The sequence below is a fragment of the Ahaetulla prasina genome, chromosome 4 (genome assembly GCF_028640845.1).
Source record: "Ahaetulla prasina isolate Xishuangbanna chromosome 4, ASM2864084v1, whole genome shotgun sequence".
Lineage (NCBI taxonomy): Eukaryota > Metazoa > Chordata > Lepidosauria > Squamata > Colubridae > Ahaetulla > Ahaetulla prasina.
Genome location: NC_080542.1, coordinates 96898565 through 96925484, shown reverse-complemented (window position 1 = coordinate 96925484; position 26920 = coordinate 96898565). Strand labels below are relative to the sequence as shown.

The window sequence follows — 26920 nt, the reverse complement described above, 5'->3', positions numbered from 1 at the left end:
CCAGGAACTTAAATGGTTACCAATTGCTTTATTTAAAATAAGCAAAAAAGTGAAAACAAGCATCCTCACAAGTAAAAACAAGTATCCTCACCACCACCACCATCACTACAAAGATGAAGTTAAAGTTGCAGATTAAGTGAGAGGAAAAGAATATGAGTTCCAAATGATACAGGTATGGAAAAGCAGAAATTTGTATAAGTCAAATTCCTGGAGAAGAAGATAGTTGGAGAACAGACCTATTGCCCGCAAAGCAGGGAGCACGGAAGAACTTCCTGTGAAAGAAAGTAAAGGAAAAGGATAATTTAAAAATCTGACTCACTTTCCAATATTGTGTGTTACTTGGATACTTCCTTCTCCCCCCAAGTTTTAATGTTTGTAATCCTTACAAGTAAAAGGTGGGGGGAGGGAAATCCTAACTGTTAGGAATGTAAGTGTGTGGTGGGGGCCTCTGCTTGCCTTCCCTGTCAGAGAGGTCTCCTTTTAAACTGACACCTCTTATTGTGTCATTCATAGCGCTGTTGTCATTATCACTATTATTTAGTCCTCTGAAGAGTGCCCTGTCAAGGTGTGAAGTGTTACCCGTTTACTCCAGGCAAGGGGAGATTCACCTCACAAGCTTGGGGAGGATGGTACGTATCCCCTTTTTCTCGTTGCTCATCTTCAGGGTGCAGTTTGCGATAGAATCATGTCCCAAGAGAAACGCTCTTGGGATGGGGCACTGGGTGCCGCTTTAGATACTGACCCCTGCCCATTGATAAGTAGTATGCGTGTTTGTGTGCTTATGTGCACGTTCGTGTGTGTGTGTGTAGTACTATGTGTGGCACCGGTTGGCTGGATGCCCTCCCTCCTTGGCGGGGGGGGGGAGAGGGGGGGCTGAGCCAAGCAGGGAAGCCATTGCCTGTTTAATAGTTGCTGTTGCAGCACTTCCGCTTCTCTCCCTGCTAGAGAGACACGAGTGGCCAGGCCCAGCCGCACCGAGGAGGAGCAGCCAGACACAAAGGGAAAGGTATGGGGAAGGGGCACCCCCATCGCCACGATCAGACACAGCTCCCCTTTCCTAGGTCACGGCTTGGTCCGGACAAGCTCTGAGGGGAAAACGAGGGAAAGCGAGCCGGTGGGGCTTTGTGGTTGCCCGGGGAATGCGAGAGATGAGAGAACGATGTGGGTTGGTAAAGGAGATCGGGGGGAATGGAGAAAGGAAAGGATTTGGGGTGATCCTTTCTGGGGCTGTCAGGTATCGCCCCCAGCACTACTGTACCTTCGATTGAGCCGCAAGAGGCCGGCAGTGGCAAGAGGGGTGCCTCGATGTGCAGCTCACCACTACCACCACCACCCCTTATGTCCTGCTTGTGAATGGAGGCGAAAGATGGGCTGGAGAGGAAAAAAATTGGAGGGGGAGAGGACTGAAGTGAAAGAAGGGGGTCTCAGGATTGAGAAGCGGGCAGCAGAAATGGGAGGGGATTTCAGCAGACAGTGAAAAGATCTGCGGGCAGGGAGTCCCGTTGGAGAAGCTTTTTAAATTGTAGAGCTACCCAAATACCCTCACACACGCCTTTAGAAATTCCTGTCGCCTTTAACACACAAATGGTGGCCGAAAGCTACAAATCTCCCTCCCTCACGTACCTCGTCTCTTTTCTGATCAATCCTCCCTCCATTCTAAATTAGTAGTCATTGATAATACACTTCCTGAGAAGTATTACCTTCCCACTGCTCATCTTGGGGTTCTAAGTTTCTTTTCTAATCTCTTAAATTATCACCTTTACTTGTTTGATCAGCCTTTCTTACTACAGCCCTCTTCCCAAATGGGAATTTCTTCTTTCTGCCTAAGCTTGTTAATAAGGATTCCCCTGCTTTCTCAACAACGTTTTCTTATGCATAATAAGCAGTGAATTGCTGTTGATGGTGTCTTCTCCATGTGCCTGTGTCTTGGGAGTGAATATTTGGGAGAGGGGTCTTGTTAAGTCTCACTCAAAAAAATGCAGGAGGAGACTTTTAAGGAAATTATTTAGTCTCAGTAATCCTGTTCCCTCTTCCTTCCCTACGTCTCTCTCTCCCTCTGACCTATGTCACCCTCATTTTCCTTCTCCCCTCCCTCCTTTCTAGAGATAGAAGGAGCATTAAATGTTATTGAAACAGAAGTGGGGGGAGGAGGATTACTTCTTTTTCCTCCTTTAATCCAGTCCCTGCAATAGGAGAAGAAAATGTTTCCCAAGAGTTATAATCTTGAGACTTGTACCCACAGAGACAGACAGTCACATATACACATGCACACATACACATATGCAGTTTATTAGTAATTCTCAGTTTCCATCCCTGTTCCTTGTGGTATTTCTTCTCCAGGTTTGGGTGGAGCTATAGTGGGGGGGAGCTATGTCGGATGACGATTCAAGGGCTAGCACCAGCTCTTCTTCATCTTCATCCTCCAACCAACAGACTGAGAAAGAGACAAACACACCTAAGAAGAAAGAAAGTAAAGTCAGCATGAGTAAAAATTCCAAGCTCCTTTCCACCAGCGCAAAAAGGTGAGATTGTCTTTTATCTATAACCTTGATTTCCTGCCTTTTAAAATGTGGTTTTACTCTTTTCAATATCCCTGTTTCATTCCTTCTTTGTGAAAGATAATGACTTTTCCAAATAAAAATTGCCATTCCTTTAAAGGTGTATTATTTTCCTGATAACTTTCCTCTTAGCATTTGTCTATATTACTGATATTGACAGTGAGAAAAGTTGAAAGCATGTGACTTGAAACCAAGACTGTAAATTCCTGCCTTGCTGTTGATTTACTACATGACCCTGAGACATTTCATTTCTTCACCTATCCGAATAAGTAGATTATAACAATAGTCTTTACATAAGGAATGTAAAGGTTTTTTTATGTTTGCTTTTTTAAGCTAATATGACAAAATATTTGTTTTTTACGAAAGGGAAATTCTGGTTTTTATTATAATGTGCATTTCAATTAACAAATTCTATTTTTCAAATCAATTTTAATTCAATACATACTTTCATGTAAAATATGCCCTGCTTCATTGACAAGACTTGTCAATGTCAATTACAACTGCAATATTTGTATCGTACATCTTCATGGTTATGATCTTTATATATGTTTGCTCTTTGGAATTTGAAGCAGAATTTTCAACCAAGTTGCCTAATAGAGCTAGTTTTCTGTATCTTGTTTCTATTATTATTATCACAACAGAAACAATAAAAATAAAAGAAGCAGATTTTCTTTAGAAATTTATATAGAGAAGAATAGATTTATGTCTTGTTTGGGGAAGGAAAAGAAAGAATATTTCGTTTCTCTTTGTCTACTTTCTTTAATTTAAGTGATATAAATATTGATTAGGAAATATCAGGAAATGTTGACTGGCTCCTGTTTTGTAAGTCTATGCAATTTTCTTTCAATTCTGTTAATAGGGAAGCTAAAAAAGCAGATCAAACTAACTTCACAAAATAATGTGAACCTTTGTTCTTTATTGTCATAGGATTCAAAAGGAATTGGCTGATATCACCTTAGATCCACCTCCCAACTGCAGGTATATATTGATACTTCTCCTTTTAACTTGAATTATGCATTACAAGTGTGGAATTTACAATGCCATCCTATATTTTCTCCCATGTCCTGTTGTTTAAGTAAGAAATATCATCTGATGGCATTATATTATATTTCTGACTTTCATTCAGTTTGTGCTGGTTGTAGGTTAGCAGGGAAAGGCAGAGTACAAAGGCATCACATCTCATATTATTATTTATCATTAAAAGAATTTGACGGTCACAGTGCTCAATCACATTGTTATATAGAGAATTTTCAAAAATACCATTTTTGGTTCTGAACACTTAACACCGAAAATCTTTTTTGGAGAGGTGTGTAAAATGGTTCTTTATGAACTTTGAAATTCAGGATGTGAGTTTCAGAAGTGAATTTTGTTATGAAAAATTGCATATAAAGCACATTGGCATATAGAGCACATTTCCTTTTTGTTACTTTCTTTCTGTCTTTTACTTTCATAAATATTTTTAATATTGTTGTTATTGAGATTTGGGAATAAAGAGGAAATACCCCTTCTATCTCTGTGTGCAATAGTAATGTTTGTTACAGAAGTGTAATTTTAAGGTGGACAGCTGTGTACCTTAAACCCCTGTATAATCTGTAAATAGCATATCCTGGGGTATATTGTCTTTTATAAACCAGATCTGAGCTGTACTTTAAAATATTTAACAGTTTTGGAAAGTGTCTGCTATCCTTTAATTTTTCTAACCCTTTGCATTTAGTTACGAAGTAGTAAAATCTTTTGTTTTTAATAGGAAGGTGAGTAGATTTCATGACTATCTCACTCTGGCAGAAAAAGAGAAAATATTTTTCTGATCAATGAGGGCTGTCATGCTATGGAAACTACACACCATTTTAATTTATGGTGATTGTAAACATTGTCTCTACTCTGGATCCAGTATTGAACCGTTTTCTTTTTCTTTCAAGCCCACACTTTTTGAATAATTTGTACCCAGGTTATCGTAGGACACTTTCAATAGTTAACTCTATTTAAACAGCTCATGTTTGAATCTAGTCTCTTTCACATCTCTATTTTGGCAAAATATAATGATAGTAAATGTGGATCCTTTTTTTAGGAATCAAAAATTTTAAGACACATGAAATATTCTTTTTTTGCTCAAGACCTTTGAGGGACAGAGATTGGATTATGCCACAATCAATCTAGGGACCGTAAGATTCTTGTATTTATGATTATATAGGTAGATAAAAATGTAGATTATTGTGGATTTTTTTAAAAAAAAATCTAAGTTCATTGTTCACATCAAAGAAGATTAGTTGTGATTTATGCTCACAATTGTTCAAAAGAATAAGAAAAACAATAAGAAAAGCAGTAATGTTGTTTTTTAATAAAGTTCTTGAGTTTTGATAAAGTGTAGTTTAGTACAGAAAGGGTTCTTTTTTGCATTAAACATATTAAAATTCTTTTTTGTATATAGAACAATTTTCACCAGAATAAGTGTTCTAGTCAGCACTGATGTCATGCTAAAAGGATTGGCACAAGAAATACAACAACGGATTTAAGTACCATTTGTAAAAATAATGTGGATACTGCTACCTAATGTATAGGCCGACAGTGTTAAAATTATTGTACTTGTGTAACATAGGCACCAATCTATCAAGGCTATTTCTATTGTCTCTGCATCCTCCACCACCACTTATCAATTCTCAAGTTGCTTTCATTATGAGTTGGAAAAAACTTTGGTTTCTACTTAACATGTGAGTAGTAGAAGTACAGTTGTGATATGGGTGTCTGTATAAGTTAATATAATAAATAAATTAATAAATAAATAAATTTTAAATATTGTAAATACTAGGCTTCAGGGTAGTTCATGGTCCTTGTCCAGGGTTTTGATGATTTGAGGCTAACATTGATAAGAAAGCACAAAAGACCAAGTTTTTAAATACTGTTTTCGGGTGAAAACTATTTCACTCAATTCCAGTTGATAAGCAGAGATGTCTTGGTATTCTTAATATTAATGGTGACAGGGGCAACTGCTTTATTTTTCAGATATCCTTTTTTCTTTAAGAAGTCTGCCAATATGTTCTAACTTTATTTTTTTAGTATTATTCAATTATTTGCCTTCAGGCCAAAGTTGAAAACTGTCAATGACGATCTGTTTATATTTTGTGTGGATTGTGCTTGAAAAACTAAGATTTGCCAGCTTCATGTGAATATATGTAGTGTAAGTTAATTGTGAGGCACAAGCAATTAAGTTCACAAATGTAGACTTTAAACGGACTACTTTATTATATCCTGCATATAATACAGGAATGACCCCAGACTACCTGGCTTCTCTTGGGAACAAATAGATAAGGACCCATGAAACTTATAGGGCAGGGGAATTAACGCTAGGTCTCTTGGACTCAAGTCTAATTCCCACTTGAGCTCTCCTTCTTGTCTGACTGGCAGTAATTAGTAATGTACTAAGTCTTTGGGGTAAATTGAAAAAGACTTAAGTAATTCTCATAAAAATGACCATTGACTATAAACTGCTTTGAATAGAATCTCAGTCCTTGATTGGTAAGAAATTTGTGTCCAATGTGATGCTTAGAAAATTATAACTAAAATTAAAGTTTTGTGGTGAAATAGTGTTGTATAACCATTTTGGACTGCTTTTTTTTAACAACAGCTTTCTCTTGCATCTCCTCCTTTATTACATGTGATCATCTTCATTGTCTTTTGCTCTATACCTGATAGTAATCTGAGTGGCAACTCTTTCCTTTCATACGGCAATACTTTTCAAGTGATCAAGTTTCACCTCATTTTATGGTTTTGGTTTGAAATGCTCCAGATGTTGACCAAGAGCTTTTCTTTATTAACCATGTATATAAAAACTACCAGTAGAAACTATCGATACTATACTGACATGTGTACATAACTCTTTCTGTGCAACATATTGAACAACAAGTATGTATCAAAAAACTGATATCTGAAGAGCAAATCCAGGCACTCACTAGGCTTTCATTAACTTTCAAAAAACAATAGAAGAAAAAATAGGTTTCTGTAAATAAGGTTTTGTATAATCTCGTAGTATTGACAAAAGCAGTATCTTTTTTTTAAAAAATGGCATTTGATTAATTTAAATGCAAACTTTCATTAATATGAAGGAGCTATGTTCACTTTGTACACTTCAATTTTCTAATTTAGAACTTTAAAGTATCTCCATGAAAGGATCATCTACATTTCTCTTGTCAATTTATGGATTTTAAAATGCTTTCATATGCAATGGCTTATATTAATCGATAAAGAAATAATACTATATATGTGGAATTCCAATACATGTATGCTTAGATGTTCACTAACATGGAATTTGAGAGTTGTGTAAATATAGGTAGTCCTCAACTTATGACCAAAATTGAGGCCAATATTTATGTTGCTAAGTAAGAAATTGCAACAGTCATAAATGTAAGTCAGTTATCAAGCATCCAAATGTAAACCATGTGATCATGGGGGAATGCTGCAATGGTCATAAGTCTGAAAAATAATTATAAATCACTTTTTCAGTGCTGTTGTAACGTCAAATGGTCATTAAATGTTCATTAAGTAAGTCAAGGATTACCTGAATGTTTGTTCCAGAAAAGTAATGAACAAAGCAAGTGAAGAGGTTTTTTCCTTAAGGCCTATTTATGAGTCTATTTAAAATTCTTGATTTAATAACTTTGATAAAAGAATTTAGTGCAAATTGCTCTGTAGCCCAATCAAGAAGACTGATATATTGGAAAGTGTAATGTCTACCTGAATAATAACCAAATCTTTTCCAGCTGTTTTCCAGATTTTTATGAATAGTACCAACATTGCAGTTCATCAAGAAATGATAATAATAAAACAGGGGTACATAAATAAAGCTAAGACTTATTCTCTATGACCTGGGAATATATTCCCTTGATTTTTTTTGATTTTTTTTTCAGTTTAAGGAGATTCTTTATATATATTAGTGATACATCTGTTAGCTAAAAGTGAGATTTATGATAGCCAAGTTCATTTCATGATTGCAATATTTTGGAGGATTTTATTGGGGATGATGTGATATATACATCACTTTATCAATGCATATTAATTGAAAATATTTACATAACCTCTAGAACAAACAAATTAATATATATTCCAGATTCATATGGATATGGAAGCCTAAACTACTTTATTACTAATTTATCAGTCAAATCATTTATTATAAACACAAATTTGTCTAATACAATTAGAGAAGCAGTTTATCAATAAGTCTCTAAATACACATGCACATAAAATTATTTTCTACATTGTGCCATTAGTATTGAACATTTCAAAGCACAGTTATATTTAAAATCTTCACATCAGATTATATGACAGTGAGAACAATTGATCAGTGGAACAACTTGCCTTTAGAAGTTGTGGATGCTCCAACAGTGCAGGTTTTTAAGAAGAGATTGGACAAGCATTTATCTGAAATAGTATAGGTTCTCTCGCTTGAGCAGCAGATTGGACTAGAAAGTCCCCAAGGGTCTTCCCCACTCTGTTATTCTGTTATTTATTTATTTAAAATTTTTATACCGCCCTTCTCCCGAAGGACTCAGGGCGGTGTACAGCCAAAGATAAAAACAGCAAATATACAAAGTTAAAATATCAATTTAAAATACCTATTCAATAGTGGCCGAATTAAAACCGTCAGATTGACCTAACCTAAAATACCCCATATAAAATTACAAAGGATTAAAAATTAAAAATTTAAAATTTAAAAAATCAGTCCAGTCCCGCTTGAATAAATAAGTGGGTTTTTAATTCCCGGCGAAAGGTCCAAAGGTCAGATATTTGGCGCAAACCGGGTGGAAGGTTGTTCCAGAGAGTAGGTGCTCCAACAGAGAAGGCCCTTCCCCTGAGGGCCGCCAGCCGGCATTGCTTGGTGGACGGCACCCTGAGGAGACCCTCTCTGTGAGAGCGTACGGGTCGATGGGAGGCATAAGGTAACAGCAGGCAGTCCCATAAGTACCCGGGCCCTAAGCCATGGAGCGCTTTGAAGGTGGTAACCAAAACCTTGAAGTGCACCCGAAAGACCACAGGTAGCCAGTGCAGACTGCGCAGGAGCGGTGTTACCCGGGAACAACGAGGAGCTCCCTCGATCACCCGCGCAGCTGCATTCTGGACTAACTGGAGTCTCCGAGTGCACTTCAGGGGTAGCCCCATGTAGAGAGCATTGCAATAATCCAGGCGGGAAGTGACGAGAGCATGAGTGACCGTGCATAAGGCATCCCGGTCCAGAAAGGGACGCAACTGGCGGACCAGGCGAACCTGGTATAAGGCTCTCCTGGAGATGGCCACCAAATGATCTTCAAACGACAGCCGTCCATCCAGGAGAACGCCCAAGTTGCGTACCCTCTCTGTTGGGGCCAGTGACTCGCCCCCAACAGACAGCTGCGGTTGCAGCTGACTGTACCGGAGTGCCGGCATCCACAGCCACTCCGTCTTGGATGGATTGAGTCTGAGTCTGTTTCTCCCCATCCAGACCCGTATGGCCTCCAGGCAACGAGACAGCAGTTCAACAGCTTCGCTGGGGTGGCCCAAGGTGGAAAAGTACAGCTGAGTGTCATCAACGTACAGCTGATAACTCACCCCGAAGCCACTGATGACCTTGCACAACAGCTTCATGTAGATGTTGAACAGGAGAGGCGAGAGAATCGACCCCTGAGGCACCCCACAAGTAAGGCGCCTCGCGGTCGATCTCTGCCCCCCTGCCAACACCATCTGCGACCGGTCAGAGAGATAGGAGGAGAACCACCGATAAACGGTGCCTCCCACTCCCAAACTCTCCAACCGGCGCAGCAGGATACCATGGTCGATGGTATCAAAAGCCGATGAAAGATCCAACAGGACCAGGGCAGAGGAACAACCCCTATCCCTGGCCCTCCAGAGGTCATCCACCAACGCGACAAAAGCTGTCTCCGTGCTGTACCTGGACCGGAAGCCGGACTGGAACGGGTCTAGATAGACGGCTTCATCCAGGTACTGGGGAAGCTGCCATGCCACCACACTCTCTACAACCTTCGCCACAAAGCGAAGGTTGGAGACTGGACGATAATTACCCAAAATAGTCGGGTCCAGGGAAGGCTTCTTGAGGAGGGGTCTCACCACCGCCTCTTTTAAGGCAGCGGGGAAAACCCCTTCCAACAAAGAAGCATTTATAATTCCCCGGAGCCAGCCTCGTGTCACCTCCTGAGTGGCCAGCACCAGCCAGGAGGGACACGGGTGCAGTAAACATGTAGTGGCATGTAACCTCCCCAGCAGCCTGTCCACATCCTCGGGAGCCACAGAATCAAACTCATCCCAAACAACATCAACAAGACGAGCCTCAGTCATCTCATCCGGATCATCGCAATCTTGGTCCAAACTATCCCGAAGCTGAGCGATTTTATCGTATAGATAACCACTAAACTCCTCAGCACGTCCCTGCAAGGGGTCATCCCGTCCCCCCTGGTGTAGAAGGGAACAGTCACCCGAAACAGGGCAGCCGGGCAGTTATCTGCCGACGCAATGAGGGTGGAAACATAGGAACGTTTCGCAACCCTCATTGCCACTAGGTAGGCTTTCGAAAAAGACCTAACTAGTGTCCGATCAGCCTCGGAATGGCTGGACCTCCAGGTACTCTCTAGGTGTCTTCTCTGGCGTTTCATCTCTCTCAGCTCCTCAGAGAACCAAGGAGCCAATTGAGATCTACGCCGGGTCAGAGGCCGCAAAGGCACGACACAGTCCAAAGCCCCAGCTGCAGCCTGTTCCCAGGCTGCAACTAGTTCTTCAGTCGTGCCGTGGGCAAGATCATCAGGAAACGGCCCAAGCTCCGTCAGGAACCTCTCGGGGTCCATCAGGCGCCTGGGACGAAACGGTGGTGAGCGGCGGTCTGAAAGTCTAGGCTGAGGAGAAAATGATCTGTCCATGACACCGGTGTCGTCACTAAATCCCCTAATACCAGATCATTAAACCACTGTCCAGAGATATAAATCAAGTCCAGTGTGGACCCCCCCCCCGTGTGTGTAGGGCCCCCCCCGTGTGTGTAGGGACTTGGATCAGGTCCAAGGCCGTCATGGAAGCCTGGAATTCCTGAACCACCGTCGATGACAAGCCGGCCGATGGCAGATTGAAATCCCCCATGACCAAAAGTCTGGGGATCTCAATCGCCACCCCAGCAAGCACCTCAAGCAGCTCAAGCAGGGCTGTAGTCACGTAGCAAGGAGCCAGGTACGCGATCAACAGACCCATCTGATTCTTATGGCCCCACTTCACAAGAAGGGATTCACAACCGGCTATCTGAGGCACAGTGGACTCTCTCAGCTCAAGACTCTCTCTCATCACAACCGCCACCCCGCCACCCCTACCCTGAGCCCTCAGCTGATGGAATGCTCGGAAACCCGGCTAACAGGTTATAGTCTGTTCATAAAAGTGTTTAGTCATTTCCCATGTTAGCAGTTTTATATTGTTGCATGTATCTTCAGATTAAAAAGTGACAAGAACCTTGTTAAGTTCCTTGGTACTATATATATTCTTTAGTGGTTTCTATTTTCTTAAAGGAAGAAACAATCTGCTGTATTCCAATTGTTAAAAAAGATAATTGCAGGAAAAATGTTTTAGGGATTTTGGAGTGCATGTGAGATTATGATTCTGTACATTCCATAGTGATTTTTTCCTTGTTTACTAAATTGAAAATTGCCTATTATGTAATACCTGATAATTGTGAATTTCTCTAAACACTAAATGGCATATAGCATCCTTTAGTACTATACACTAAAATAACCACTTACTACAATACTGTACTATACACTTGGTATTACCATTTTCAACTTGTATATTCTTCATCCTTCAGGTTATACTTACTGCAAGGAAAGCCACCATTTTAGCACAAGTTATGAAAATACATTGGAGGGATGAATATGGGTAATAGTTTATGTATTTATGCCTTGTTACAACTTGTTTTATTGTGGTTCTGAATTATTTCTTTCAAATTCAGATAATCACAAGGGCTCTATTTGATCAACACATATCTGTCTTTTCTGGATTTCCAACTATTTTGGGAACAGAAATATTGAGAGAAAAACAAAGATAAACGTTAGTTCTGATGATAGAAAATTTAGCCAATGGATGCAATTAGCTACATGATGTCTGTCTTGTTTTCTAGCTCAAATATTCATTTAAAATATTTCAATAAGTAGTGTTCTATAGACTTGACAATTACACAAATGTAATATTAAAATTCATCTTTTTTTCACCTGTCATTTTACTACTTTACCTTTGATATTTGGAAATATGAGTAATACAATATCCAACTTCTGTCTATAACCAGAAAGTTGGAAGTTTGAGATTCTACTACGATTAATTCAGAAGCTGCATTTTCTCTAAGCGGAAGTTGTAGCTTAGATGCTTTTTACACTTATAGTCTCAAATTATACATTGAAATCTTGTCTATTTAAAAAAAAATTGAAAACAGGGCTCAGAAAGAGTTTTGCTAGAGGTGCTACAGACTAAGTAATACACAGGGCTAAAAAGGCCAATAATTTGATCTAATCCAAATGTTTTGATCAAGAAGTAGGGTTTGAACTGTATAAATACTGTTTAATATTATTTAGCTATCTTTGTGACTTGCTGATTTTTCAAAAATAGGTGCATATTGTATACATTTCTGATAACATATTTACGTGTTTTTCAGTACAAAAAAACCCTTTACACATGTAACTTTATGCCAGTGTAGCCATGTCTAAATAACACTTTCACATATCTAATTTTGCTAATTTATCTAAATGTTTGAAAAATTAGGGGAACTATTAATAAACAATTCTATTGCTATAAATCATATCTAAGATATTTTACAGAACTATAAGAAACTTTATTATTTTGTCTCAGGAGGGTGCAATGTCTGTTCAGCAAATGGACACTGAGGTTGAGCAGGGTCAGACCTAGATAGCAGTATTTGAATGGAAACTCGCAGCAAAGGAACTGGTGTAGGCTGACTGGAAAGTAAAAAACAGCCTGGGAAAAGGCACTGGGAAAACAAATCACACTGTTACCAAAAAAAGAAAAGAAAATCAAAACAAAATTCCTATATAGTCACCAGGAGCTGAACATGACTAGTATTCATTGGGCCACTGTTGTATAAAAGCAGGAATTTTGGATTTTGACAAAGAGTAGGAATAATTTTTAGTACTGTGCTGTGATTTCCTCATCTGCTATTCAAACTATTACCACTCCCATGACCTCTTTCTTTTGGAAAGAGTAATGTAGTAATTGCTCACGTTGATATTAGGAAGTCATGGATTAAAGGCAATCATAGTTGCCTTTCTGAAGCTAGCAGAGAAAGCCTGAGAGAGTCCCTCCCTGCAGTTTTATGCAAGCACTTCTTGGTATTGAAGTTCAAAGATGTAGCTCTTCTAAATTGGAACTTCGTAACTATAAATACTTTGGATTAATCAGAAAAAGAACATAGAAGTATTAACAGTTGGTGACAGGAACTGAGGAATAGCTATTTACCTTTTTGTTTGATTGTTTGTATCCCACCTTTATTATGGTTAAAAACTACCAAGATTTAACTCTGGTTTAGAAGACATGAATGATGTCTTACTTAAGTTGCCATTTCTATTATAGAAGAATATAAACCATATACAGTACATATAATTTTGCTTTGATTTTTTAAAATGTGGCGTGTAAATAGTGTTGTTTATAAAGTCTCATGGAAAATTGGGGATTCTTGATTGCAGGAAAGTAATTTTTCTAAGACTATTTTTTTTTCTATGTAATTCCCATGATAAGAAAGATCAAAAAAAGTGAAAAGGCATTTTACAGAGAGATTCTAAAGTAAAAAAAATCTCCCTCATGGATATTAGTATAATTCTTGTTGGAAAAAAAATATGTTTGAGGTCCAAGCTGATAAACACAGAAACATAACATAGTAACAGAGTTGGAAGGGACCTTGGAAGGCCCAGGCAGGAAACCCTACACTATTTCAGACAAATGGCTATCCAACATTTTCTTAAAAATTTCCAGTGTTGGAGCATTCACAACTTCTGCAGGCAAGTTGTTCCACTTACTAATTATTCTAACTGTCAGGAAATTTCTCCTTAGTTCTAAGTTGCTTCTCTCCTTGATTAGTTTCCACCCATTGCTTCTTGTTCTACCCTCAGGTGCTTTGGAGAATAGTTTGACTCCCTCTTCTTTTGGCAACCCCTGAGATATTGGAACACTGCTATCATGTCTCTCCTAGTCCTTCTTTTCATTAAACTAGATATACCGAGTTCCTGCAACCATTCTTCATATGTTTTAGCCTCCAGTCCCCTAATCATCTTTGTTGATCTTCTCTGCACTCTTTCTAGAGTCTCAACATCTTTTTTACATCGTGGCGACCAAAACTGAATGCAATATTCCAAGTGTGGCCTTACCAAGGAATTATAAAGTGGTATTAACACTTCACGTGATCTTGATTCTATCCCTCTGTTTATGCAGCCCAGAACTGTGTTGGCTTTTTTGGCAGCTGCTGCACACTGCTGGCTCATATCTAAATGGTTGTCCACTAGGACTCCAAGATCCCTCTCACAGTTACTACTATTGAGCAAGGTACCACATATATGGTACCTGTGCATTTTGTTTGTTTTTTTTGCCTAAATGTAGAACCTTACTTTTTTCACTGTTGAATTTCATTTTGTTAGTTAGCACCAATGTTCAAGTCTCTCAAGATTTTTCTGTATCTTGAGCCTATCTTCTGGAGAGTTGGCTATTCCTGCCAGCTTGGTGTCATCTGCAAATTTGATGAGTTCCCCATCTATCCCCTTGTCCAAGTCATTGATGAAGATGTTGAAGAGTACTGGGCCTAAAACAGAGCCTTGAGGTACTCCAATGCATACTTCCCTCCATGTGGATGTAGTTCCATTGAGGACTACACGTTGAGTGCAGTTGGTCAGCCAGTTACGAATCCATCTGCTGGTGGTGCTGTCTAACCCACATTTTTCTACTTTATCTAGTAGTAGGTTATGGTCTACTTTATCAAATGCTTAATTATTAAATTTTGAATACATAATTATTACATTACAATTACAATTAAATTTGTTTAATTGTAATTACATTGCAATTAAATACATAATTATTAAATTTTGAAATCTAAATGTTTTGAAGATTAGTGGGTAGCTTGTTTTTAGAAATCAGCACATGATGCTTATCTATACTCTAAATATGTCTTAAAATCTATTTTCTGATCAGAAAACTACTATGCACAAGATATATTCCAAATAATTCTAAATTAATGCTTTTTAATATAGGGAGAAAGGACAATTTGTTTTAATTGTAATAATGTTTAGAAATAGATCAACTCAAAAGGACACAGCCATAAGTATAATCTTAAAATATATACAATTAACCATTTATTGAGTTGTTTGTGATCTGTTTAATTAACAGGATGTATGAGGACTGCTTATTCCTTGTCTTTTCTAAAATCAAAATGTAAAAAAATACTTTAATTTATTCCATATACACAGTAAATATTTAGAACTCCCTTAATTTATTTCTTTTCTTTCATGTTATTCAAATCATAGACTTTTACAGGTAATAATATTTAAAAAAATCTTGGTAAGTGATAAACTTCAGAGATGGAAATAGGTTTTTCCTTTCACAGTGAAGTAGAAAATCAAAATTTAAACAGAAATTTCCTACACTGTCTAGAAAACTGTCTTGATCACGCTAAACTATGTTTTGTGTTAAAAAAATTGTGGAGTGGATTGTATTTATATTCAGTTTCCTATTTCTTGCCAAGTGGTTTTTGTATATAATAACTATTTGCTTAAAACCTTGCTCAGTTTCTTAGACTCTGGCTTTACTTGAGCTTTTCACTGATCCAAAAGCTTTTTTGTTTCTGGGTTATAAATGCTCTTGTTATTCAAATCTATTGGTTTGAGATCATCTAAGATAAACATTGATCTAGAGAAGTAAACAGTTTTATTTTAGCTCTGAAAATCCCTCTTATGAAACACTTTATGCTTACTCACTTCTGTTTAGATATTTAGGTCTCTCTTTTGCACTTTCAGTTGTGGTTACTGCTTCTGCTTTGAGAGAACGTTTTAATTGTTTTCTAGTTTTACTATTATTAAGCTGCTTACCTGTGAATTGGTGCTATATAAAGATTCATGTATTTACATCAAATTCTACTTCTGAGTGAATCATGTATTTTTAAGCCATCTACTTGGGCGATTTGTATTTTTGCCGCTATTCATTGCTTCACATATGTGATATTGCTGTAAAGGAAAAACAAGTGAGAATGTAGTCAGGACAGGGGTTTATAGGCCCAAATGTCTAGTGGCAAACAGAATATTGTGTCAGAGATTTGCATTTAATTTTTATCATTTTCTTTCTCTGTATGTCTATTATATTAGCTCCATTGAGTGTTCTTTCCAGTTTTCCTCTCTACATATTACAGTTGATGAAATAATCCAGTTCATCAAAAGGCTATTTGCTTTTTCAGTTGCCTTCATTCCGAGTAATTCATAGAAGAGAGAGTTAGAAGTTAGAAGCAAAGAATTGTCATTGAGTTTTCTATTTTATAAAAATTGTTTTGCCATTTGCTATTAAGATAGCCCATTACATATGATGTTGACAGGTAATTATAATAATATGAAATAAAATAAACCCATGCTTATCTTATTAAGATTAATGTTTTGAAATTGGTTTGTTTTGGCCTGCATATATGATATATTAAGAGGCAAGACTCCAACTTGTGCCATTTTCTCATGACTAACTTGAGTAATGTGTTCAGTTCTGACCATTCAGTCCATAGGTGGTTTTCAGCAGGTTCTGACCAATTCTGGAGAACCGGTAGTGGAAATTGCGAGTAGTTGGGAGAACCAGTATATACCACCTCTGACTGGCCCTGCCCCCATCTTTTCTCTGCCTCCCAAGTCCCAGCTGATCGGGAGGAAATGGGGATTTTGCAGTAACCTCTCCCTAGATTGGGAAGGGATTGGAGATTTTACAGTATCCTTCCCCTGCCATGCCCACCAAGTCATGCCCTGCCCACCAAGCCACACCCACAGAACCAGTAGTAAAAATATTGAAACCCACCATTGATTCAGTCTGTATACATAATTTCCTGCTTTTAGCTCCAGGTTGTAAAGATTTCTGGTTTCTAAATGGATATGACCATGTACAGTAGTTTTCTTGGCAGCAAGTATAAATAATTTGCCAACGTTCTTGGAAATTTTTGGCTTCCTTAGTAGAACCATGGGATTTCCCCCATTTTGCCTGTACACCGCCCTGAGTCCTTCGGGAGAAGGGCGGTATAAAAATCAAATAAATAAATAAATAAATAAAAAGTACTAGTTTGGACCAACTGTGATTAGTTTTTTGAGATCAGCCAAGGCTAATTCTATCACCCACTGTAATTTACCCTGCAAGGGTACCTGAATATAACATAGTCATCTTTGTTACAGATAAGACTCCATTTCTCCTATCTGTCAAATGAAAAAGTATATTGGAAAAACCCCAAAAGGATTTTACTAAGCTTCAGGACTTCAGAGTTCTTTTTTTTTTTTTGAGGGGGGGGGTGTTCCACTTTATATTCTTCTAATGTATGTATATTTCTTTCACTATTAATCTTTTATTTTAAATTATTTTTAAATTAAATGCATCACAGGGTTATGGTCAGAAGTATTTTAGTGCAAAATGCTGGTCTTCATTTACTTACTACCTTTATTTTCTGGAAGGCTATGTACCACCTGTGGACCTAGACAATTTTGGAAAATAGAAATGGTAACTGTTTTTCACTGTTTTGCTTTGAAGTGTTCCCATCTGCCTGAAAATAAAAATAAACAGAAAGAAAACCACTGAACACATTTTTATTGTCAGGCAAGAGGAGAGATTTAACAAATTTATTTACTGCAGAGTGTGCATATGATTTCTAATGTCTGTGAAATGATATCTGAAAATTAGTCTTCCTTACCAGGCATGCTACTGCTACTGTTTAGCGTGGGGAATTCCTTCCTTCCTTCCTCCCTCCCTCCCTCCCTCCCTCCTTTCCTCATTCATTCCTCCCTGCCTTTATTTTTACAAATACCTCAAGGTGGCAAACATACCCAATACACAAAAACATACACACAATAATAAACCTTTCTCCTTTTGTCCCCATAACAACCCTGTGAAGTGGATTGAGCTGAGAGAAAGTAACTGGCCCTAGGTCACCCAGCTTGATTTTCATGGCTAAGGCATGGCTTGAATTCACAGTCACTGGCTTTCTAGCCTGCTGCCTTAACCACTAGACCCAACTGATTTGTTTTTCCTTTCTTTCTTCCTTTCTTTTTTTTTACTTCTTAAGGAAGAGGCACAAAGACAGTTTGGGACAATTTTCTTGACACTCTTGGACACACTGAATGTGGATGATATATTTTGTAATTGATCATACAAAATGTGTGCTTGCCTGGGATAGCAGGAAGAAACATATAGGTAATATGTTTACAACCATAATTATGACTAGAAATTTTGTCACTAAGTAAAGTATCCATTAAGGGACGCAGTGGCTCAGGGGCTAGGACGTTGAGCTTGTCGATCAAAAGGTCGGCAGCTTGGCGGTTCGAATCCCTAGTGCTGCCGTGTTAACAGGGTGGGCTCCCGTTACTTGTCCCAGCTTCTGCCTACCTAGCAGTTTTGAAAGCACATAAAAAACACAAGTAGAAAAAATAGGGACCACCTTTGGTGGGAAGGTTAAAGGTTCCGTGTGCCTTTGGTGTTGAGTCATGCCGGCCACATGACCATGGAGACGTCTTCGGACAACGCTGGCTCTTCGGCTTTGAAACAGAGATGAGCACCGCCCCCTAGAATCGGCAACAACTAGCACATATGTGCGAGGGGAACTTTTACCTTTACCTTTAAAGTATCCATTAAATGCATTATTTTATTATCTTTTTTGCCACTGTCATTATCCAAATCATTGTGGTTGTTAAGTGAATGTAATCATTAAATGAATTCATCTTTTCCATTGACTTTGTTTATAAGAAGCCAGGTGAGAAGATCAAAAAGAGAGTCATGTGACCTTGGGATGTTGCAAGCATTGTAAATACTGCTGGTTACCAAGTACTTGAATTTTGATCACATGACTGAGGACACTGTGACAGTCATTGGAGAAAATACTTTTTTGTTCAATGTAACAGAGCCAATGTCCTTACCAATCTAACAAATACATTGTGTTCTACTTCTTCCCCTTTACTTCAGTCCACTTTTTCAAAGGCTTATTTCTGCTTTCTTCAGGGTAGTGTCTACATCACTGAATTCACTTGCACTTTTGCAGTTCAAGGTAGCCCTTCCTGATTTGGCACACCTTTATAATGTTTAGTTTCATTGAGCAGAAATCACAACAAGGGTAAAATAAAAGGTGTCTTATTACAGGAGCTTTGATTCTCATGTGTGTTGGCCTATGTGAAATACAAATGATTTTGTTTTTGTTTTTTGCAATTTGTTCTTTTTCATATTTTCTTTTTCATATTTTCATATTCTTATAATTTATCTCCAGAGAGACATTAGCTTTTCTATTTAAGCTCAGATTGAATATATTGTACACAACTCTGAACAAGCCCTATTAAAATAAACTATTTACAGCTGTTACAACTATTCTAGTGTACTTTTCAACAAACATATGCACTTTGAACGATTATTGGTAAACAATAACACTAAAGTAGATTGACTGTTAATACCGAATATATATATATATATATATATATATATATATATATATATATATATATATATATATATATATATATATATATATATATATCTTTGTTTATTCGGGTTTTCTCCCGTGTAAAATTGGAAGTGTCTTGGCGACGTTTCGACGAAGTCTCATTCGTCATCTTCAGGCTTCAGCTTCGTGCTTCTGGGAGCAATGTGGGATTGCAGCTGTTTCTTCCTTTTTAACTGCTAGTGGGGGTTTGAACTGATTGGGTGGGAGCTTGGCTGTGCTCTGATTGGATGGGGTTTTTTTGTGCTCTGATTGGCTGGGGATGTGTCCTGTTTGGGTGGGGGCTTGGTTGTGCTCAGATTAGTCTGAGTTGCAGGGGGATTTGAGCTGGTGAGCTGCATTGCTGTTGTTTGGCTTCGTGTTTGTGGTTGTGCTACATCTTCATAGTGGGTGTCTGTCTGCTGTATGTATGGATTGGAGGGGTTTGAAATGGCTAATGTTGCAGCTGCGGTCTGGCTTCTGGTCCTTGGTCGTGCTTCCTGATCAGTGTGGGTTTGGGTCTGCTTTCTGGGTGGATGTGTGGTGGTGACATCCTGTGTGGACCTCGTGAGTGTGGGTCTGGTGTCATTCCTCGTGTTAGGGACTCGTTTGTCAATAAGGGGGGGCTTCCAAATGGCTGGTAGGCGGGAGGTATCATCTCGTTTGTTCATGCTGTGTGGGGTTTTTTCTATCTCAATGGCTTCTCTGATCATTCTGTTGTTAAAGTGTTCGGTTTTGGCGATAGTTCTGGTCTTTTTAAAGTCAATATCGTGTCCTGTGGCTTTAAGGTGTTGGACCAGGGAAGAAGTTGGTTCCCCTTTTTTGACTGAGTTCTTGTGTTCTTCAATGCGTGCACTTATTCTTCTGTTGGTTTGTCCGATGTATGTGGTGGGGCAGGCGATGTATGTGGTGGGGCATATATAGTTTGAAATGACAATTGATTCATATACTAAGGACATTCCAAGCATAAAAACAATGTAAAAACTCACCTTATAATTAATGTTGTACCTGGAAAACTGGAAAAGATCCTAACTACAACTCAGGAATATTTAAATTGTGTTCTGCTTTGCATAGAAATATGGACTTTATTTTCAGCCATTATTCAGGAATCCAAGAATATAGAGTAGTTTTTCTATTCTTATTAAACTGAAATGGGAATGCCTGATGAAACTAGTTAATAAGCTTCATGGCTAAAAAAATTTCGCTGCATTACATTGGTGCCAAATAATAAATTATAAGAGATGCACCTGTCACTCATAATAAAGACAAGTACTTTCTAGTTGACAGAAATAAAACCCTATTAATAGAATCATCATCCGACTATTAAAAAGTATTTGCCTATTGTTTAAAGCACTTACTTTTAAAAATGATATGAAAATAAAGCTTGGAACTTTGTTTTACTTGCCATTGTTTGAACTGCTGTAATGTGAACTGCTGCTGTTTTATATTCAGATGATCATTATCCTATTTTCTACCCCATCTACTTAGTTATTTAGTTAGCTAGCCTAGTCCTTTTAGCAGCTTGTTTTCCCATACTGCTCTCTGTTCTAATTTCTTGGAGTAGCTGGAAGGACTTTTAAAAACTGTTCATTTTTTTTATTCATTGTTTATTTCTGACCTTAGATATGCACATTCATTTTTTATTTCTGACCTTAGATATCCACACCTTTTTCTCTCCTGGAAATCTATCGTTGACACTGGATGTAGTATGGAGGAAAGAAGTCTTCTGCTTGTCAGCATTGTTTCTCTTTTTAATCACTTAACCTGCATGGATTTATGCTATCCTTTGGGCAGCATCACTTAAATTTTATGATACATGCCCTGTTAATCTTACTAAATAGTTCTATTATTTAAAAATCACTAGTATATGGCCTGACTTTCCTAAACTAGAAGAAATTATCAATTGTAGCTTAGCTTATTCCACTTTATTAGTTGTTGATGTTGACAAAATTAATCTGATCTGGTTGTCAAATGAGAAGTGAGTGTTCAAAGCTGTGAAATTGTTAGGCTTGATTATCTTATAAATGTGTTACTAATTAGATATGGTAAACTGTAGGTTTGTTCATCCGGTGTGACTAAACAAAAAATGAAATATGATACACTGAAGAAATTCCAAGGTGGTAATTGTTTTATAATTACTTTTGTCAATAGAATTAAACTGGGATTTTTAATACCTGGGCTGGCAACTCTGTGTTTTATGCTTTTTGTGTGAGAGAGCCATTTAAGAACACACCTTATTTTTTGTACTTAATAGTCAATTTGTCAAGACTTTTGATCAGGTTGACTGATAAACAACGTTTTAGTGAGAGTTGCCTTGTGGAATATAAGGCAGTGATGACTAATCTTTTTGCCATCGCGTGCCTGGAGCAGGGAGGGGGGTTATGTCAATGCTTGCCCATACCCGTAATCCTATGTGCCCCGCCCCTGTGCATGTGATACCCTTGCTCCCCCCCCCACTCCTGGCACACAATGGCCTGGTAGGCCCATTTTTCTCTCTCACCTGGCTCCAGAGCCTCTCTGGAGTCTGGGGAGGGTGAAAACAGCCTTCCCCACCACTCCAGAGGCCAGAAACAGCCCATTTGTTAACTTCCAGTGGGCCCAGAAGGCCCAAAAATCAGCTGGCCAGCGCGCACATGTACGCCAGAGCTGAGCTCGTATGCCCACTGATATGGCTATGTGTGCCATAGGTTCACCATCATGGGTATAAGGTATGAACTAAGGATAAGTTGGTGATTTGTGGTTGCCTCAGAGATTTCAATTAACTGGTTGCTGCAAAAGATGTTTTAATTTAGTCTGCCTTGTTTGCTTACTGGATGTGGCTAGATCAGGCACCTGATTGAGTGTAAATCATATCAACCACCATTAGTCCATTGATGGGCCTATTTATTTGAATGTGTGGCTTCTAGGGAATCTCTGGCTCTCCTGCTATTAGTATAGTCTGTAATTTTCTAACTCTTAGTCAAATATGTGATTTGTATTAAAGGTGATAGATGGATACAAATTATTTGAAATCCTGATTCTTCCTTTACAGTTGTGTTCTTTAATTCTTTGATGCAACTAAAAGCCAGTTTGGTCTAGTGATTAAGACACCTAGTTAGAGAGCAGGAGATTGTGAGTTCTAATCCCATTTTAGCCATGAAAGGCAACTGGATAAACTTGGGCCAGTCACTCTCTCTCAGGCGAACTCACCTCACAAGTTGTTGTTGTGGGGAAAATAGGAAAGAGGTATGTTGCCTATGTTCACCATTTTGAACATATTTGTAAGCATAGCAAAGGCAGGAAATAAAAAAATAAAACTGGCACCTATTTGCCATATGTATATAATTTTGTTAAATTTTGCAGACAAGGTTAATTCTGTTTTGGGAAGTGTGCAATCTTTTGGTTTGCACAGAATTCTTTATAGTGTTTTATAGGTTTGTGGATCATTATAATGCCTAGTTTTGAAATGCATACTGGCATGCTGTGAGGTCCTTTTTTTATATATGAAAGTGTCAGAGGTGGGTTTCAGCAGATTCTGACCAATTCTGGAGAACCAGTAGCAGAAATTTTGAGTAGTTCAGAGAACCAGTAGTAAAAATTCTGATTGGCCCCACCCCCATCTATTTTCTGCTTCCCAACTCCCAGCTGATTGGGATGAAATGGGGATTTTGCAGTAACCTTTCCCAGGATTGGGGAGGGAATGGAGATTTTACACTATCCTTCCCCTGCCACACCCACCAAGCCATGCCATGCCATGCCCACCAAGCCACACCCACAGACTGGAAATAAACATTTTTGAAACCCACCACTAAAGAGTGTTATTGCAATGGTAAACTTGAGTTTGCAGACTACGTATTGTCACTTTGCTTGGTGATAAGATACCAAGAAATTGGAATCTTTTCTCTCTCAATCTTTATGGTAAATCTGATCTCTGGACATGTGGAATTAAGAATTTGAAAATATGTTCAATTTGATTTTCTTTTAGAATAATAAATGTGTCATCTTGTTCTATTAAATAAGCATTATAAACTAATTTTGAAATTTCCAAGAAAGTAACTATAATGTCAAAAGAGTTTGAAATCCTTGGTCTTGATCTTATTAAGGCTCTTTTATGGATACTAGCATGAGGAATGTAATGACTTGAGTTTCATTGAATCTATATAGTAAATGGTGATATTGCTCAGATTCACTTCATTTCTTTGCTGATAAGATGTATTCACTTTATTTCAAATTGACACAATGCTAAGGATGCTGAGTTGGTTCATGGTTTTTTATTTTTATTTTTTGGTACTTGTGTTTGTAAAACCAATAAAGAAGCAGTGTGGCTTCTCATGTTTTTAAAGTAAGAATGAATCAGGAAATATGTGATCTCAAAGTCACACTCCCTGGAGAATTCAGGGCTAAACTAAACATTTGTTTCCCCTTAGCTTTACTTAATCTGGTGCCTTAATGCATTCTTGGTATTCAGGAAAACTGTTCACTACCTCCATTACTGCCAACTTATATAGAAGTTGTAAGTTTGCAGCAGAGCAAGTATGCAATTTGAGATTTGGCTTTTTATGTAAATCAATCAGCCATTATCTTGTACTATGTTTCTGGGGTTTTTTTTCCTCTCCCCGTCCCATTTTATATAAAGTCAGTGAATAACTATATTTACTGAATTAAAAAAATTCCTTAACTAGAAATTTTACTTGACAATTTGACAAAATTAATGTCTTTTACTTGAATTTTAAAAAAATTAAATGCAAGGGGAGAATAGCCTACTATCCACATTTGGGTAGCACAGGGAGCTCCTTTATAGCTGCCAAAATAAATCTTAACAGGGCCTAACTTTTTTATAATTTCTAGGCTCGGTTGTATGTGTGATTCTGTGCTATATGTCCAAGGGACATATCTGATTACTCAGTATCTTCAAGACTTCACTTTTCAATTACCATTAGACTAACTTTTTCTACCATCTCTTAACTCAGATGCTTTGTCGATGATATGGCTAGGATGTGTTTATTTTCAGATTTATTTGATTTACCTGATATCTTTATGATACCAGTGCTGAGGGTAAGCAAACATTTGCCATGGCATTGACATGAAAAAAATGCATCTCTATTTCTGTTCACTGACTCTGCTATCTATTAGCTGGCATCCCTACCTATTAGTGAAGTGATGCAGAAATGACTAGAACCCTATCATAAAAATGAACAATTTTAAATTCCCATTTAGACAGGATAAGTTTTTAACTGTGGCAAAGATGGAGAAATAATTTCTTCAGTGACTCAAAAGATTATGTTTATTATTTTTTATATCATTTCACCTTCATGCATTTTTTTTCTCCCTCTCTTTAACATTCTGAAATTATGTGACATCAGTTTCACCATTCTGAGAATCAATTGTATTTCCTTGGTCAATTTTCTTTTAAGTTTCAGTATTCCTCTTTGGTCATATAGAAAAAGAAATATCTCTAAATACATCCTACATATTTCACTTCCGAACAGCATATTGCACATATGTGATATGATATGTATACTGTAAATAAATACACCATCTTGTATTATTGCTTGCTAAATATTTTTGCACTAACAACCTCCTTTTAATTGCTTATAGGCAGAAGCATGGTGCTTATAGGCAGAAGCATGGTAATCTCAAATCCATTCCACAGTATAATAGACTGATCCTGTGACTTATGATTGTGATTGAGAATGCAAGTCTTAATTTTTTTTCAAAAATTTTTCAAATTTTTTTCCAGAGAGTAAGTCATCTATGTACCAAGTTTGGTTGAAATTGCTTGAGCTGTTCCAGAGTTATGCTGGAACACACACACACACACACACACACACACACACACACACACACACACACCACTGAGAGGTGTTAGGGGAGTGTTACCCCCACAGTATTTGTTTCCAGAGAGTAAGTCATCTGTGTACCAAGTTTGGTTGAAATTGCTTGAGCTGTTCCAGTTATGCTGGAACAGTTATTGCTCCCAGAAGCACAAAGCTGAAGCCTGAAGATGACGAATGGGATTTTGTCAAAATGTTGCCAAGACACTTCCAATTTTACGCGGGAGAAAACCCAAATAACCAAAGACCTACACACACACACACACACACACACACACACACATATATATTTGTTTTCTGATTCGTCATCTTCAGGCTTCAGCTTTGTGCTTTGTGCTTCTGGGAGCAATGTGTGATCGCAGCTGTTTCTTCCTTTTTAACTGCTAGTGGGGGTTTGAACTGATTGGGTGGGAGCTTATTGACAAACGAGTCCCTAACACGAGGAATGACACCAGACCCACACTCACGAGGTCCACACAGGATGTCACCACCACACATTCACCCAGAAAGCAGACCCAAACCCACACTGATCAGGAAGCACGACCAAGGACCAGAAGCCAGACCGCAGCTGCAACATTAGCCATTTCAAACCCCTCTAATCCATACATGCAGCAGACTGACACCCACTATGAAGATGTAGCACGACCACAAACACGAAGCCAAACAACAGCAATGCAGCTCACCAGCTCAAATTCCCCTGCAACTCAGACTAATCTGAGCACAACCAAGCCCCCACCCAAACAGGACACATCCCCAGCCAATCAGAGCACAAAAAAAACCCCATCCAATCAGAGCACAGCCAAGCTCCCACCCAATCAGTTCAAACCCCCACTAGCAGTTAAAAAGGAAGAAACAGCTGCAATCCCACATTGCTCCCAGAAGCACGAAGCTGAAGCCTGAAGATGATGAATGAGACTTAGTCCAAACGTTGCCAAGACATTTCCAATTTTATGCGGGAGAAAACCCGAATAACTAAAGACCTACCTACCTACCTACATACATACCTACATACATATATATATGTATGTATGTATGTATTTGTTTTCTGAGGTTTTCGCGGGTGTTTGTATGTAGGTCTTTGGTTATTCGGGTTTCCTCCCGCATAAAATTGGAAGTGTCTTGGCGACGTTTCGACGAAATCCCATTCGTCATCATCAGGCTAGGTGTTTACAGCTTAGTGCTTCTCCTATAATAAGCTAGTCGGGCTTATTATAGGAGAATGATAATAAGCCAGTCGGGCTTTTGAGTGCATGCACTCAAATAAGCCTTCCCCTGAAAATAAGCCCTCCCCGAAAATATTTAAATGCAGAGCTGGAAATCAGGTAAGATAGCAAGAGGAACCCCATCTTGCTCCACGTACCCCAAAGTAATAAGACTTCCCTGAAAATAAGGCCAAGCGCTTATTTTGGGCTTCAAAAAAATATAAGACAGGGTCTTATTTTCGGGAAAATATGGTGTGTATTTTGTCATGTTTATGTAGTGTATATTGTAGGTGGAGATCCTTTAAGAGCTGTATGAACAAATTTCATTTTAATGTATGCCAATTAGTGCACTTTCAAAGTGACAATAAAGTTATTCTAAGTCTAAGTTAAATTGATCTTTTCATAAAGATTTTTCCCTTTTGAAACTTAAAAATAATTAACATTCCTTTTGAATCTTAAAAATACTTTGTTTCATATAAATTAAATATAATGTTAACAAGTAGATTAGCATTAGGCTTAGTTTATTATTAAATTATTACTTCAAATGTGTGATTACGAAATTATACAAGTTCTGTCAATATTAGTGGAACTGTACAACCCAAGCAGTGATCATTTGTGTTCAGGGGTAGAAATCTGAAGGACTGTTGGAAGGGA

At 38.1% G+C, this 26920-nt stretch overlaps 2 protein-coding genes across 3 annotated transcripts in view; one reads left to right on the top strand and one right to left on the bottom strand.

The window, feature by feature from the left end:
- Positions 1 to 879: 879 nt before the first annotated feature.
- Positions 880 to 26920, top strand: part of UBE2E1 (ubiquitin conjugating enzyme E2 E1) — a 52303-nt gene continuing 26262 nt past the window's right edge. Inside the window, exons 1-3 of one of the 2 annotated variants that reach the window (XM_058180941.1) lie at positions 880 to 1006; positions 2341 to 2522; positions 3486 to 3536. In XM_058180941.1, coding sequence (XP_058036924.1) covers positions 2371 to 2522; positions 3486 to 3536 — 203 coding nt within the window. In that variant the 5' untranslated portion in view covers positions 880 to 1006; positions 2341 to 2370. The remainder of the gene's footprint in view (positions 1007 to 2340; positions 2523 to 3485; positions 3537 to 26920) is intronic. The other variant, XM_058180942.1, reaches the window with a different exon arrangement.
- The window catches only part of NKIRAS1 (NFKB inhibitor interacting Ras like 1), a 45796-nt gene continuing 34155 nt past the window's right edge, over positions 15280 to 26920 (bottom strand). The window contains exon 3 of the mRNA XM_058180945.1: positions 15280 to 15781. Within this exon, the coding sequence (XP_058036928.1) occupies positions 15707 to 15781 (75 nt within the window). The 3' untranslated portion in view covers positions 15280 to 15706. The remainder of the gene's footprint in view (positions 15782 to 26920) is intronic.